Source organism: Chionomys nivalis, chromosome 6 (assembly GCF_950005125.1).
Source record: "Chionomys nivalis chromosome 6, mChiNiv1.1, whole genome shotgun sequence".
Lineage (NCBI taxonomy): Eukaryota > Metazoa > Chordata > Mammalia > Rodentia > Cricetidae > Chionomys > Chionomys nivalis.
In genome coordinates, this window is record NC_080091.1 from 52732357 (window position 1) to 52749932 (window position 17576).

Below are 17576 nucleotides of genomic sequence, written 5' to 3' on the forward strand. Positions count from 1 at the left end.
ATCACATGTTATCCAGCACTCTCTTACGGCCCCATGTGCACAAGCATGAATGTCTGAGTATACCCATATGCATATATTTATGCAGACAAGTGCACATTTTTAAGAGAAATAATATTTTTAACACAAATATTAAAATATACTTAGTTGCCACTGGAATAATTATAAATTATAATTTGCTAGGTACTGAAACTTTAAGTTCACAAATAAATATTAAGCTTTCTTTGGAATACCTTACGTCCCCTTAAAGAATAGAATTAGTCTGGTTAAATTTATGGGTTCAGAATACTTTTCATCGCTGTGCAACCCCAAGCAGCACCATTTGTAAATATCTAGAAAGAGTTAATCATTGAATGATGTTCTTGATTCCTTTATATTATTTTCAACAGTCTCACATAGTATTATAAAAAGTTAAATGAACAAATTTTTCATTGTGTTAAAAAAACTTAAAAACATTCCTACATTTTATAATCATTATGTTACGATGATCCAGCCATTAACTGTATATGTAAATAATAGTTTAAGAATGAATCGAAATTGGAACGAACATGATCTTTAAAGCATCACTGCCAAATGTCTATTAGAGCAAAATAACTTTGTCTTGGCTATATTTAGAGCCTGTAAAAAATATGTTTCCTAAGACCTAGACAAATAATTCAAATGCTAAACTGTGTGTGTATGTGTGTGTACACTCAGTGAGCAATAAGCCTTCTCCCCTGGTCTCAAATCCATATATATTAATGTGATGGTTTCCTGTCTTCTGAGATAAATCTGCTCCCAAAAGCCAACAACCTGATAAGGAGAAAATATGCAATATTCAAACACAAAACAAAATTCATTTATATGCATTTTCCATATACCTGCATACATATGTGTACCTATAGAGAAACATGTATGCATATATATGTTTATAAATGAGTATATGCTTATTATATATAAGAACACATATACACTTATTACACATATATGTGTTGAGTACACATATGTATATATATATTTAAATCTAGATAGCAAAATATTATTTATTCCATTTAGTTTAATATAAGACTTTAATATAGATGAATTTCCTGAAACTTGTAGGAAGGTAATACAGAAGAAAAAAATTTCTACATAGGTTCAAGTCTACGAAAGCTAAAATTAAATGATAAAAAGCCAATTTAAAATGATAACGTATGAGGCACATCTAGAAGAAGCTGAAATTATGATGACCGTGAAGTGGCTTTTGGGGTTATTCCCTAAACAAAGGAAAAATGCACTCTGGATTTTTCCCTCTGGACTCTTCAGTCTTTCACCAGCAACTCTCAATGTCAAAATCCTCCCACAGTGGTTCACTAGAGTCAGATATCCAGGATCCAGAGCAGAACTGAAAAAGAAAGGCTGTGAAATGACTCTCAGGTGCTGATATGGGAAAGAAAAAGGTTGAGTGACATTGTTTATTTTGTTGAACAAAAATATTTACTAAGTGACTTGGTGAAACCTCCCCCTTTGTGTGTTCAATGGCTGGGTATATATTTTTTATTTTTCTCCAATAACAGAATCTTAGAGTAGATGGTATGTGAGAATTGAACTTTACTCTGATTTTTATCATATCATAAAAATATTCCACCTGTGTTTGACTGCACTTTTCTGAGATGATTTTTACCGTAGTGGTCACATATCACGTTAGCTGATTTACATTGTTTACTGACGATTTCTCCATCATTTATAGATTTATAATTTAACACTATGCCTCATACATGGCTCCAAAATTAATTTCGGGAGTGGATCAGTTTCTTCAACTGACAGTATGCTTTCTTTAAAGGGTTAAAGTATCTATAAAATTTGATATAGAGCAGTAATTTCATTTTTGAACTTAAAATTGTCATTAGAATGTATTATACATCTAAATACAAGACTTTTGTATATTTAATTTGCTCATAGTTTATTAAAATACACTTAAACTTATATCTACAAATGCTTCCTACTCGGTGTGAGTTTCCTGCCCAACCCATGACTAGGCAGTACCTGGGTTGGGCTTTCTTCTCATTATTATTCCAATCTTGCTTTACGTTTTAAGGGCAGCACATTCAACTTCAGTCTGATTTTTAGAAGAAAAGAAGAAAAGACCTTTCATGAAAAGCAGTAACGTCTCTTCTTGATGTGAAACTTATGTCTGAATTAAACGTGTCTAGATTTTTACATTTCCTCCTAAATATTGATTTTTATTATTTTCTTTGCAGACGTTTGGAACAGAACTCCATCAGGGCCATCCCTCCTGGAGCTTTCTCGCCATATAAAAAGCTCAGAAGAATGTGAGTTAATAGTGTTGTGTAAGATATGTCATTTTGTAAATTGTGTCAGGTCGGGACTGTGTAGGAAGAACTAAGCATGAATATTGAAGAGATTGACTGCTTGATGACAGTCTGAGGCCCAGTTGTATAATGGCACTTTAATTGTAGTAGTGAAACCTTATAATTTTTAATGTTCTCTGTAATTTAGTGTACTGATCGCCACAAAAATGGTCGTGGCATTTTTGGTATGCTACTGTCTAATTAAGACCTGCCATCCTTACTAATAACTTAAGCACATGGATACTAGTGTGTGATTCACCTTTAAGTTTTAGGATTATCTAATATTTTTGTTGAATGTTGTACATGTCTTCATAGACAATGTGTACGAGTAAATCCTCTTCTCGTGAAGTCAATGTGCCTGGCATCTCCCATGTCATTTAACCTAACCTTTTCTCTGTGTGTAGAGACTTGAGCAATAATCAGATCTCGGAGCTTGCCCCAGATGCCTTCCAGGGACTACGCTCTCTGAATTCACTGTAAGTAGCCACAGATTTTTCCGAGGGAAACCAAAACTTTCTCCACAGTCAAGAGTTTATAAATTTTCAGATTAAGACAAGAAAAAAATATCCTTTCATTCTTTGATGAGCTATGAATTCTTAACTATAGTTGTCTGTGGACTTCATCAACTCACAGAGGCCTGCTGTCTAGCTCTAACACCAGCCAGTTCTTAGGTAGATTTTTTTTTAACTTTGTTATTAAAAGAGAAGATTTCCATTTGAGGAATGTTTTCCCAGCTGTCATGAGTGAACAGTTCATTTATTATTATTATTATTTATTTTTTTTTATTAAAAATTTCTGCTTCTTCTCTGCCTCCCATTTTCCGCCCTCTCCCCTCTCCCTCCCTCTCCAGTCCAAAGAGCAGTCAGGGTTCCCTGCCCTGTGGGAAGTAAGCACTCTGGCAACTCTAGATTTGTGGTCTCTTTGTCCCTAGCAGCTTGTGCCTGAGCACAGTGCTGGTCCTTTTAGGATGAGGAAGGCCAAGTGTTGTTGAGGACAAATAGGCATGGGACCTGTCATTGAATCCTTCCTTCTTCACAGGAGCATCTCCCCGCCCCCAACCCCTGAGTAGCCTCATAATAAGCATTAGTTATAAAGTCAAGTGGAATTTCAGGAAGATAGCTATCCAGGAGACAGTCTTTAAAAAGTTACTAAAGGTTACCCTTCTTTTATCTTATAAAAACTTTTCAGAGTATATCAAATAAAATAACCTTTAGCTATTTTGTAATTTGGATGTAAACTTATTTATTATTGGTTTCCTTGTGTATACACTGTGGCCATCCTCTCGGTTTCTAGAGTCATTTCCTCCCTCCTCCAGTACTGCAGTATCTCTTAATAAGTAGAACAAAATCTCTTTATACAAGTTTCTTTCATACCTCACCCTTTAAGTTCTTTCTAGAAACATCTTCAAGTGTCTATTTATATTAATTTGATCAATGCATCTGTTGTAGGGAGGCCGCTTGTTTCCTGACCACCCAGCAGCTCAGACTCCCAAAATAATCACACAGCAACTATTTTATTTAAAACACTGCTTGGCCCATTAGTTCTAGCTCCTAATTGGCTAACTCTTACATGTTAATTTAACCCATCTCTGTTAATCTGTGTGTCACCACGTGACTGTGGCTTACTGGCAAAAGTTCTGGCATCTATCTCTGGTGGGGCTACATGGCTTCTCCTGGACTCTATCTCCTTTCTCCCAGCATTCAGTTCAGATTCCCCCACCCCCCACTGCGCAAGACAGTTTCTCTATTAAGCAATGATATTCACAGCATACAGAGAGGAATCACACATCATACATCTACTGAAACTGTGAAAATATTTTAAATGATACAATATGAAATACCTGTACAGATATTTTTATTAAAGAACTAAACATAAACAATTTGAAATTGGTATTTAATTACTAAAATATTCTCATGTCTTAGATAAGACATGATTTGTACAGCAATTTAAAAGGCCATTCTTAGTATGTACAAAATCCTTTGATATTATTACCATTAACACTTACTAATTTTTAGTATAATATTGTATATTATACACCAACTTAATAATTTGTTAGAATATGCATTGTCAAAAAAATATCTTTTAAAAATCATACACTAATGGAATGATTTTATCCTTAGGGGCAGAAGACGATTGCATTTTATATTTATTTATGTGCATAGGTGTGCTTTTGTGTTGTGTGTGTGGGTGGAGAACAGAGCACAGCTTACAGGAGTTCCTCCTTTCCTTTTACCTGTGGACCCCTGGGACTGCACTCGTGTCCACAGTTTGTGCAGGCCCCTTTGCTACCTCAGGCCATCTCACTACTTCATGGTCTTTTGCATTCCTTACTGTAACAACAACAACATTACTGTGACATTTAGAAGTTTCTCTCAGGGTTAGCGTATTAGAATCCAACTGCTCTCTCCTCTCTGTTTCACATCTTGTGGGAGGAAACACATATCCGTTCCTGTTTGAGTGCTTGTGAGTGAAGAAGAGAAAAGAGCTATGGGCGTAGATTTCCACTTAAAATTTGTTTACAATAAGATCTCTTCTTTGCCATGGGACACTTCGGGCTGGCTAGCCTGGGAGCTACACATCCCTGTCTCTTGCTTCTCATGTCGTGGAAGTAGTGGGTTACCCATGCAGCGTGGCAGGGGCTTTGTCCCAAAGCGCTATCTCTCCACCTCATTACAACTTCATTGTTTTATTTCTATCAACTTATCATTTTATTCTGATTCAGAAACACCCTTTCCTGGTGATAAAGTAACTGCTCAGCAGACTAACACAGTGCTAAGGTTACACTTTAAGTGTTGTGATGTTTTGTATTCAGTCCTGGTTCCACCCCCTTCCTAGCTCATGGCTGATCAAGTTACTAATTGACATGTGCCTCAGTTATCCTGTCTCTAAAATGGGGAGCAGCACTTCCCTTGCTGACTTTACAGAAGTAGAGTGCAAACTTCTGGAGGTATTAGGTATGGTCATAGCCAAATCTTCATGACTGAAGATCAGTTTGGATGGTTCTGTATTTTAAATATTCCAGAGAATATCCATGCCCCAAATCCTTAGCCTATGAGCACCTTATTTTCATCATTTTAAATCAATATATTGATATCTATCAAAACTCACTAACAGGACTGGAGAATGCCTAGGTGTTCAACAGCTTATACTACACTTGTACAAGACCCTAGATTATCTCTCAGTGCTCATGTCAGATGTAGATTCCAGCACGCTCATGCACATCCCCCCATACATGTATATATTAAAATAAAATATATTTCTAAAATTTAACTTTCTGTACTTCTGTGTCTTCATCAGTTTATTCCCAATTTCTGTAGAGGCCACAGTATAATGCTCAACTGAGTCTCCTGTAGACTTTTCTTGGACTGCACTTGGTTCTCCTGCCTAGTATTGTATATTTCACTACTGGAATTTCCATGACAATGAAAACCTATCCTCTCCATTTATCCCTTGCTTCCTCCTTGCTCTGATTTCTTAAAATTGTTCACTATTATATTCTCAGTGTACATCATTTTTTTGAATTTATAGGATTAGGTCTTTGGGCCTGTCCTTTAATGATAAAGTTGGCCCATAGTAAATCTTTTGCAATAGACAGTACATTTTCCTGCATTGCATATTTTTTTTCTGCTGTAGGAACTTTATCTTTTGCCAGCTTTGAGCAAGGCAAAATTCAAACTGATCAACATAGCTCCTATTGCCCATTTTCCCTCAGTCAAATACCGTACGTTTTAGGTAGATTTGTGTTCTTAGCTTTGCTGCTAGTTGCGCAAACAAGAACTTCTTTAATGTGCCTGTGTTGTTATAAAGGACCTAAAAAATCTCCCTCCCTATCTAAATAATCATGCTTCTCTGGAGACACTATTCAATGTGTTATTAGTGATATTTGGATTTGATTCAACTTCCTGTTCAGAGGAGATCATTTGTTTTCTAGTTTTAATTATTTAATTTATTTTAAAAAAACACAGGTGTTGGGAGAAAAGGAGTCCATTGTCTTTTAGTTTGTGGCCCCCTGGTGATTTCACCAGGCTCCAGGGGACATCACACATCTAAAAGTGTACAGACAACATAAACTGAACTTGAACAGTCTAAAGTTTTTAAAACAAAAGAGAGGACACAGAGTTGTGTGGGTAGGAAGGGGAGAGCGGGTCTGAGAGGAGTTGTTGAGTGCGGGAGAGCAAATGTGACCAAAATACATTAAACAAAATTTTCAAGGAATAATAAAACCTTGCCAAAACAAAACAAAAACACAAATTCTTTGACCTCCTTGCATTTTATATTGTTATGTCATGTCTTTCCCTCATCTTTATATATCTTATTTTCTTGAAATTACTTTGGCTTTGGATAATTTTGACTTGGTTTCTGCTACTGCCATCTTTACAGCATTCTCATTTAAGAACAGTGATTCTATCTGTAATCCCAGCTCTGTATGGTAGCTACAGTAGGATCCCTTGCGTTGACAGAAAAGACAGTCCACTCTATGAGTGAGGTCCTGGATCAGTGAGTCACTGGATCTCAAAAACTAAAGGGTGGAAGTGATTGAGCACACTTAGGTTGGGCTCTGTGCTAAAACTCACATACCCACGTGTACATGCGTACATACACACAACAACAACAACAACAACACTATGTACCCTGGCCTCACATGGCTATACATTTGATAAAGAAATCTCATTCACAGGTATGTAGTATTTGTTGACTGACTTTGTTTGTGGTTGATAGACCACATACAAAGAACATCTCTCCAGTGTGTTTCCTGTGTCCCTGCGTAAGTTCCTCCTTTCACTGCTATTTTCTATTTTCCCTTTTGGTCTGATACTAACAATATTAATTTAGTAATTTTGTGACATGATCTTTTGACAACCCACATGGTACTTTGAAAAAAAAAATAATTCCGTGATAAACTAACGACCTTTCTCCTAACCAAACCACCTTAGACGCTTCTCCCCAGTGAATAACACATGAAAAGATTCACACTTTCATCTTTTTTAAAGTGGGACTCTCATGATTTATGAATGCCTTTGTTAATTTTTAAATATCAGTGGAGTAAAAATATGAAATTTAGTTTTTGAAATTACACTTTGGAATGTTCCATTGATATAAAACCCATTCATCTAGGCCAGATCAGTTGTATGTTTACAAATGGCAGACATTTATGACTTATGTGTTGAATTTAATTGAAATGGGTACCATGCTTGCAATCTAGCACACTTGTTGACATGTGCAAGGGCACTTGGCTACTGTTGGATGTTTCAATTCAATTAAATATTGTGAGCTGATGTCGTATTAATCTGTCCAGTTGTATCTCCCCCTGATTTCTTTTATTCTTGGTCTCAAAAGCATACATTTCCCCTTTTTTTTGTTTCTTGTTCCTCATTTCACCGTCTCTCTGACAATACAGCATTTTTTCTTTGCTTCTTTGACTTTTAAAATAAATTGCTTCTTCTCTAATTGATTTGTTTGATTCTCTAAAGAAAAGTCTATATATTCGATATAAGTGCCTTTTTAAGTGTGTTTTAAAGTTGTGGCACTGGCATCTGAACAAATGGACTGTCTCCCTGCACTGTTTAGCACCTTGATTTATTTATTCTTTGGAGTGTTTTCTTCCTACTCGGTAATACATCCCACCTCTCTCTGGCATCTCAGAAGGTAAACAGTATTCCTCTCACTCCAGCAATTTTTTTCCCACTGCACCTTCATCTTTCACACACTAGAATCATTCACTGGTGTCAAGAAAATTGCTTATTACAAATCATCTATTCAGCTTTTCCTTTGTAAACCAAGACACTCATCTATCCTTATCCAGTTCTGAAATTATATTTATTGTAGGCAGTGTGTAAACATGAAAAAGAAGGTGCATTTAAACAGCCTCTAAGAGGCATAGCCCTTCCTACTTTGGTCGGGAATTTATATGCCTGTATTTCTAAAGAAAATTTATATGATATTATTAATAAAAATGTTCTGCATTTACAGTACCTATCATATTATAAAAGTTTCCATATTACTAAATATCTTTTAAATAATAATTTTTAATCCTATAAAGTGTATATTCACAAGTTATCATTCAGGTTACTTGGGACAGTTATTTGAGTTTAATTTTCCTGTGTTTCAAATTATGCATGGTTAAAGTTTATATTTATATATAATAAATAAAGTTTATATATATAATAAATAAAGTTTATATATACACATAAACTTTAACATATATATTGTGTGTGTGTTATCTGGGTTATTTTCTTAACCAAAAATCCTTAGAGTGTCTTATGCTATATCCTTAAAACTTATGTAAATATGTCTATGATTTTTATATAATCAGTCAAATGGCCCCTAATAGTATAATTTTTAACTTCTACACATTTTTCTTTCACTCCAATTGCTGTAATAGAAATTATTGGGAACCTATTTTTAACGCTTACACGATCTTTCAATCACTTCCATTCGGCTCATTTGCTTTTTACACCACTGTTTCACCCTGCTTGGAAATATATTCCTTCATTATTCTCAGCTAATTTATCATCGTTTCACTTGTCAATCCAGTACCAGAAAGTCACTGTGTACTAACAGATGTGCTAGGTGGCAGATGTCCTGATTTGATTAAATCAAGGTCCTTTCTCCTCAATATCTTCACTTGATGTGTAATCAGATGTCAGTATCCTCGCGGTTTGTTCTGCTTCACACTTGATGGAGGGGAAATACACACTGGAAATGTTTTTAATCTTATTCGTAATCATTATTCTCTAAGATCTAATGTTCCTCATACATAAGTCTTGTACCTTTTATTTTCTAAGTCCCTGTCCTTATATCTGCTTCTACTTCTACAGAAGTGTTTTGAGCATGAAATCACTCATTTAATACGCAATAGTTTCTATACTGATTATTTTCTGCATACGTTGTGTTCTGATTGCCTACAAGTTATGTGCATGCATATAAGTAGGGTGTTATTTGTAGAAAACATTACAGTTTGACAAGGATTGTTTTCAGAAAAGGTCAAATAAATTGTAAATTGTTTTGTGTTCCATGAGTCCAAATTATGTACAGTAGGCTTGTGTATTATTGATAATCAGACAATTTTTATGTTATTCAATTTTCATTTGGATGTTATAATATATTAAGTGCTTACTAATCTCCCTAAGTATGTGTGTGTGTGTGCGCGCGTGTGTGTATGTGAACTAGCTAGGTTTGTATCATTCTAATTGTTTTATCATTGTTTCAGTGTCCTGTATGGAAATAAAATCACAGAACTCCCAAAAAGTTTATTCGAAGGACTATTTTCCTTACAACTACTGTAAGTATTTCATCGCTATGAATTTATAGAACTTAATGTTTTTTTTAATATGCCATCTTTTAATTATCTGGAGGCTTTAACCCAAAATGGCCCAACTCAATGTGACAAAAATGATTAATGAAGCAATGCTAAAGTTGATCATAGCTATTTATGTAAAGAAAAAACCCTTCAGAACGATCCAAGAATGTTTCATTCCACAATAAAATGAATGATTGTGTTCTGGCCGCCCCACTGTGGAGAGGTTATGTAGTGATACGCATCCCATAAAACTACTCAGTTCTGATGTGACCAGCAAGTAGGATGGAGCCAGAGACATGGGATATACTTACAATCCACTCACCACTGTAGATCCAACAGTAAAAATCCTGACTAACTTCTAGAAACACAGGCATGGAATACAGTGCAATGATGGCAATCTCCCAATTGATTTTTATTGAAATTTCTCCAACTCCCTCCATTGCATTAAAGCCCACACTGCTTAGATTATAGCGGCCCCTCTTTTGTATTGAAAAAAAAATTCACTTTATTTATATAAACCAGATTTGTTACTATGTATTATTTATTTATTCATTTATTTATATTTATTTATTTATTTATTTATTTTATGATGTATGCAGCATTCTGCCTGCATGTGTCCTTGCAAGACAGAAGAGAGCACCAGATCTTATTACAGCAGGTTGTGAGCCACAGTGTGGTTACTGGGAATTGAACTCAAAACCTCTAGACAGTCAATGCTTTCAACCTCTGAGCCATTTCTCTGGCCCCTAGATGCCATATGTTTTAGTACCTGATCATTTGCATGTAAGTTCATTAAACAAAGAAAGAAGAAAGGCAGTGTAAGGGTTGAATTTAGTTTGTAGCCTCCATTACCCAGCAACCTCCTTTGTGGCAGAACCTGCTCTGGAAGCTTTGAATATAAAGATAATCATGATTTGATGCTTTTCCTCGCCTTTCTCACAACCATTATTTCTCACAATTCTTCATTTTAGAATAGTTTTTCTCTTCCAATAGTATTTATTCGTTGGCAATTATATGATTAAAAACTTACTAGTAACCCCACAAGCTTCCTTAGTGTAACTATTATTCCTTACTTGAGAATCTTATTGTTTAATTACACCCTAGTATCCTTGTGTTAAACTCTTTTCACCAGCATTTCCTAAGTGTCTTTCAGCCATTTTAGATTCCTCTGTTGAGAGTTCTCTGCTTAGGTCTGTACTCCATTTTTGTATTGAAAAATTTGTTCTTTTGATGACCAATTTCTCGAGTTCTTTGTATATTTTGGAGATCAAACCTCTGTCTGATGTGGGGTTGGTGAAGATCTTTTCCCATTCTGTAGGCTGCCATTTTGTCTTGTTGACCATGTCCTTTGCTTTACAGAAGCTTTTCAATTTCAAGGGGTCCCATTTACTAATTGTTTCTCTCATTGTCTATGCTTCTGGGGTTATATCTAGGAAGTGATCTCCTGTACCAGTGCGTTCAAGTGTGCTTTCACTTTCTCTTCTATGAGGTTCTTTATTCTTAACATCATACTGTTTTAAAATGAGCACCAACCTCTCACAGAAACAACTGCTTTCAGCTTCTTCAGAACTACCTCTGTTTCCTCATCTTAAATATTTGTTGCCAAACTCTTTTATTCAGTCAGCATATTAATTAAGGAACATTCCTAGCATTGCTTGTATTACTTACTGCCAAGATTAGGATGGTAGGTAGACCATGAACCCACCAATCCCAAATTTAAAAAAAAAAAAAATCCAGGACTTTAAATAAGTTTTAGATGCACCATAGAGAAACCTAATACTTCAGCTCCTTATGGGAGAACACAAAGCACAGAAAACAATTTTATCAGGAGAAGAATACAGCCTCGAATATTTATAAAGAATGTAAAAAGCAAAATCTAAATCTTTGTTAGTTGTACACAGTTTGCCATTGTCTAATGAGAAAACATACTCATTATGTTACATAATGAGAATTACCCAAACCACATAGCAGGCAATTTTGAGCTATTAAATGTTTTAAGGCCCTAAATAAAATAAAAAGGTAGAGACAGAGAACATTGAACAAGTACTGCAGAAATGGCTGAGCTGTATTCGGAGGAATGTATCACTCAATAGAAACAGGTAATGAGACCGTGTAGCATTACCTACTGTGCTTAAGAAGAGTCATGGAGAGGGCAACCCATGCATAGGTAGCAATTGTATTCTGGAAAGCACACATGGCACCAATGGTAAGACACGGTCACATATAACCATCGTATTTATCCTACATGAATGATGCCTGCCATCACTAAAGCATCCTTCCACAGTTTATTGATGTAATCTAGGGGAAGGGTGGATTGTAGGTTATTTTGTTAGGTGGGTGTTTATACTGCAACTAGAGCTTTGAATGTGGCAATGCAAGTTTCTATCTAAGAGTAATATCATAGAGTCATGTCACAGCAGATATATTTGAGCTTGTAGTATGTAGTAGGGGTATGTGAAATATGAGGGAACAAAATAGAAAAGTACCCATGACAACCTGGGTACAAATGACAGTCATGTGTAGCATCAATAGCTACAAAAGACATTACCTTTATGTATTATATACATAGATATATGATATATATATGTGTATATGTATATATGATGCATATGTGATAACTATATATATACCAGAAAATAGGAAAATAGACCAAATATAGCCAATTGAAAGAACTAGGGATTGGAAAGGGGCAGAAACCTAAAAAATATATGAAGTAGTTAGGGTTGAAGAGCAACATATTTATGTCTCAAAGAATCCAGAAAAGCAATGTGACTAGCAAGCCACAGATCTGGGAGAAATTTCTGTATAGAAGACAAAAGAATCTGATCTTAATGGAAAAGAGCAAGGTATCAACTGGAGTAGCCACAGGGGGAAGGGCAGGGTACTGAGTAAAGCTGTAGAGTCCCAGAGTGAGCTATAGACCATTTTTGATATTAATTCTTAAGGCTGTTCTCTGTCTAGAGTCTTACTCAGACCATAGGTGTTGCATGGTCAGAGTAGGTATGTCAAAAAGGACCACTCTGGTTGCTGTTTTAGAAGGACCCTGAACTTCTCCAAAGTGGCTGGAGACAATAATAATGTTTTAAATTGTTTTTCATTTGATCTTGATAACAGAAGCCAAAACTCTTCTACTTTTGTCTATGGTTTTACCTCTAGGTAATCCTTTGTAATCTTTTGATCATTTTTACTGAATGCATTTATGAGAACCATTTGATTTCAGTTCATTTTACCATTTGACTCTCATTTTTTAATGTAAACCCCCAACCTCCCATTCATAGTGCCTACATTATTATTAAATTTACAACATTAGTGTTAAGATTAAATGTCTTTCTCTTGATTGGGTTTCCTCCAGAAGGGCTATATTACAGGTGAATTAATGAGATGCTGCACTTTAATTTTATGACTGTTTGATCAAACAGATTATTGAATGCCAACAAGATAAACTGCCTTCGGGTAGATGCTTTTCAGGACCTGCACAACTTGAACCTTCTCTCATTATATGACAACAAACTTCAGACTGTTGCCAAGGGCACCTTCTCATCTCTCAGAGCCATCCAAACTATGTATGTATGCACAATTTGAACCAAGTATAATGATGATTACTTTCACTGTGATTGTGAGAGCCAAGTCATAAGCAAGTCATGTATAAAACTCTTCTGCTGTGTTTCTGAAAGGCATTTGGCCCAGAACCCTTTCATTTGTGACTGCCATCTCAAGTGGCTAGCGGATTATCTCCACACCAACCCAATTGAGACCAGCGGTGCCCGTTGCACCAGCCCCCGCCGCCTGGCTAACAAAAGAATTGGACAGATCAAAAGCAAGAAATTTCGTTGTTCAGGTAATTTCTCACTTCGTGAGACATTTCTTTAGGACCAAAGGCTGTAGTTACTTGAGAATTAGCAACAGCAGCTGTCTTCGCTTGATTATCAAGCATTGTGCAATCTCCTTTTTTTTTTCCTTCTGTCTGGGGAGGGGGAAAGCAGGAGAAATATAGATGCAACCCTAATAATATAGCCAGCAAAATGATTATCAATCAAATGAAAAAGATGTCTGGATCCCTCATCGTATGTCTTAGGGTTTGGATGTAACCAGGACCTTTCAGATAACTTGAAATACAGTTTTTAAAAAATGCAGTGAAACTCCTCCTGTTTGTAGTGCTGGTCTCCGCTGACCAGCATCAAATAGCCAGACATTCTCTCATTTATTCACAGAGCAAAATAAGACGGGATTACATGTTTTTTTCAAACTCAGAAGTAGAGGGTAGGAGTCTCCTGATGCCTCGTTTCTTTCTATGACACACTGTGAAGCCACATTTTTTTTTTGAGACTATCTTTTCACATTTGGGAAACACTGCATTTACCCCCCCAAAAAAATCCTTGTGTAACTGTTAACTGAGAAGCTTACTCCACCATTCATGTTGGTCTAGTGTTATATGTGTTCTGATGATAGGAAGCCTTGACTATCATTTGAGGAGTGTGCTACCTAACTCTTCCGGGCACATTTCCCACTATGTAGTTAACTCTTGCTAAACGTCTAATATGAAAACTAGATTTGTAATTGTCCTTCATTATAAGTTTGTCACTCACTGTGTATTGTTTTAGTTCTGTGAATATGGTTTGTCACTTAGTTATCTGTAATAACTTTAGCCCATTCTTAATCTAATATAACTCATATCTCTGCTTGCTGACATTCAGGTACATCTTCTATTTTTTTTTTCTCTCTCTCTCTTTTTTTTATTTAGCTAAAGAACAGTATTTCATTCCAGGTAGGTTTTTTGCTCGGTGGTAGAACTAACTGCAGACACCCTGTCCTCGACTTCTATAGCTTCTAAACATTGATGTGCATGCTTTTGGGAGCACAGTGAACACTCCATAGATAGAGTGACTTAACGCATAGCTCACTTGTTGCTGTATCCTGAAAGTCCCACCTCTGCATGCAGCTTCTGATGTTGAAACTCTATTAAAATAAAAACCCACATTCTCTCCTTTCCCTTACCCCTTTTCACATTATCTGCAGTTTCTCACATTAGCCAAAATATTTCAACCTATGACTTACTACTTAAATCATGTTTTTTTTCCTCTCTCTCTCTCTCTCCCTCTCTCTCTCTCTCCACTGAATATTTAATCTTTCAGTCTGTTTTTAAAATGTAGCTTTCTAGGCTAGTTTTAAAGACAGCAGCTTCTCTATTGTCAAAGAGCTAGTTCTATATAAAATCAGGTATAAACATGCAGAAATGCATTTTCGACAAAAAAAAAGCTCACTTTTTAAAAGCTTCTTGGTTTGAAAAGAATACTTTTATGCTTACATTTGTTTTTTTAAATATAAAACAGCTGTTCTGTGCTGATCTAGCTGCACTTGTTTTTTATTATTAATTACTTGTAATTATACGTCCTTGCCTGTCTGGAGTCAGATTATTACTCTACAAAAGGGGATATTCACATCCATCTTGAAGCCATTAGCAGCTAATAGGAGCTAAATGCCTTGAATAATCTAAGCAGAAGGAGAACATGTTTCTACAGATTCAATTGCAATGTTTCATCCCTTTGCTTCCAACGAACACCTCCAAACTGATGAGTCTAGAGCTAGCTCTTTAAAATGTGTCCCTTACTTACCTTGTTCTTGCCTGCCAAATGTATAAATTCATCTTGACTTGTTTGCTTTAAAACACTGTATAGTAAAATATTTATAAAGTAATAATTGATTTTGAGGATGTATTTATTCCTTACTCTTAGCATTTAATTAGTTGTATATATTTCCTAGATTTAAGTAAATTTCTTAATTTGAATTTCAATGTTCAATTAATAGTCTACATATTGTATCTGTATATATAACCAAAAAATGTGCTGAAAACAGCAATTGATTGGACTTCATCATCAGTGTATAAATTTTGTTATTTTTAGCCAACTAAGTGCAAAGTCACCGAACAGTTGAGACTCAACTGGAAAAAGGAATACTTTGAAAACCAGACTGTGCATAGGATAGCACACCAATATGATTTGAATCCCAAGATTATGGCAGTTCATCTAATAATTATCCAAATCATTTAATTCAGTTTCTTGAGAATTTAAGTATAAAAACACCAGTACAACTCAATGCAATAAAAAAATCATGTTGTGAAAGTTATGTTTCCTGCTTCTGCTAGAAAATAAGAGTCTAGATATTTTTTAGGAAATAACTTCTATATTAAAGATAATATCTTGATTCTCATGCCTTGATAATTGAGTTGCATTTTAAAATTACATCTGGACGTTGTGGCACATAGACTTCTTGGTTCTCATTTTGCTCTTTTTTCCACCTTAAATACTAATTAAGATTTGTATCTATCTAATAAATAGTTTTTAAGTAAGCATTGTTAATTACCATTGCATTGACTATATGTTTTTGAAATGCACTCAGTGAAACTTGCAATATCGATACTTTTAACAGAATACTTTTAGCTTTCTCGTGGCTTGATCTCCGAAGAAAGAAAAAAAAAAAAGGTTCTTCAACAAATAGAAGGGCACTTATTGTTGTAATGGAATGTGACATGTAAATGTTGTTATATTTGTATTTCAACATTTTGTTGGAATTCTGATTATGTTCCAATCAAGTGAGAAACTTTAAAGCTTGGAGGTCATTTAGAAGCATGTGACCTAACTATTAATGCATATACTCTATCTATAGCCCTTCTACTTTCCATCACTGGCTTTTCATTCATTTTATAGGTGCATTTATAGATTGTTCCTTTGTATGGTGTTCTAGACATTCTGATGATAAAACAATAAAAAAAATATCTGTCTCATAGACAGTTCAGCCATTAAGGGAACCCACAAGCATTTAATTTTTACTGTATATCTTTTATGTCATTGCATTTTCTGTAAGAGGTTATACTTCAAAAGTGCTATCAGTTTTGCAAAGCATGACAAAAGCAATCCCATGCCTGAAGTTGCATAGAAACAAGGACGAGAACATAGTTTTGTGTATATGTGTCTATTAACCTTAACTGGGATGATTCTTTCTTTCCTCCTTGGTGATCTTTTCTTTTGCAGGAATTCACCATTTGGCTTGTAAGTAAACACGTCCAATCTGAAATATAACACAGCCTCTTTTCAATCCCCGATGTACCTTCTTCTAGTCTTGATGTTTTGCGACTATTTTCCGTGAAGAAACCACAAATCTCTTGAGCTTCTGTGTTGTCCCTGTAGCTTACCTTCAACTTCTTCCTGGATGTTCTTCCCGAAAGCTGTGGTTTCCACTCTGCAGTTCTGAGGAACTCAGGAGGCACCTTTCCATATAGCCCCTTTGTGTTTCCAGGCACCCTTCGGTAGTCATGCTCTCTCTCTGATTCCGCGGGAAGAATGCATGTCATGTAAACAGTATGATGCTTCCAGACCGTCCGTAGCTTTCCTCCTCCCTTCGTCTTTCCTCTCGATCTTCCCTCTGGCCTAGTGGTTGGTGTAGTGATAATGTAGCGAGATTTTCTGTTGTGCTTGATCTAACCATGTGGTTGCGAGGTATGAGTAAAACATGGTTCCGTCAAGCACCATGGAACGTCACGCAGCTTTCTACAGCATGGCAAGCTGCTGAGGCTCAAGGCAGGACTTACGTGGCTTTTTTATAGAGTCAAAATGAAAAAAAAAAAAAAAAAGAGGGCTTTGGGAGTGTTTCTGAAGATTATGTGAGAGGGAGAGAATAATAAAAGTCCATGGAAAAACTTAAAACCTAAGTATACCAATTTTCCTTAAAAGCCCTACTTTACAGTAATATACAGGAGTATGCTTATTACTAGATATGTTTTCAATTTTTGACTCAGAAAAAAATAAACTTGGTTAACAATTCATAGCCAGTGTGTGATTAGCTGTGAAATAGACTAGCATGGCTCAGAACTGGATCAGCAGAAAGTACAGCTGTGAAAGCTCAACTTTATTAATGTTTTCTTGTCATGTGAATCTGGTCACTCTTTTTTTTCC

At 35.6% G+C, this 17576-nt stretch overlaps 1 protein-coding gene across 5 annotated transcripts in view; it reads left to right on the top strand.

Moving 5' to 3' along the window:
* Window positions 1-17576, top strand: part of Slit2 (slit guidance ligand 2) — a 344943-nt gene that overhangs the window by 247803 nt on the left and 79564 nt on the right. For 3 of the 5 annotated variants that reach the window (XM_057771564.1, XM_057771568.1, XM_057771566.1), the window contains 6 exons: window positions 2217-2288; window positions 2732-2803; window positions 9538-9609; window positions 13047-13190; window positions 13302-13465; window positions 14369-14392. In XM_057771564.1, coding sequence (XP_057627547.1) covers window positions 2217-2288; window positions 2732-2803; window positions 9538-9609; window positions 13047-13190; window positions 13302-13465; window positions 14369-14392 — 548 coding nt within the window. The remainder of the gene's footprint in view (window positions 1-2216; window positions 2289-2731; window positions 2804-9537; window positions 9610-13046; window positions 13191-13301; window positions 13466-14368; window positions 14393-17576) is intronic. The other 2 variants (XM_057771565.1, XM_057771567.1) reach the window with 1 other exon arrangement.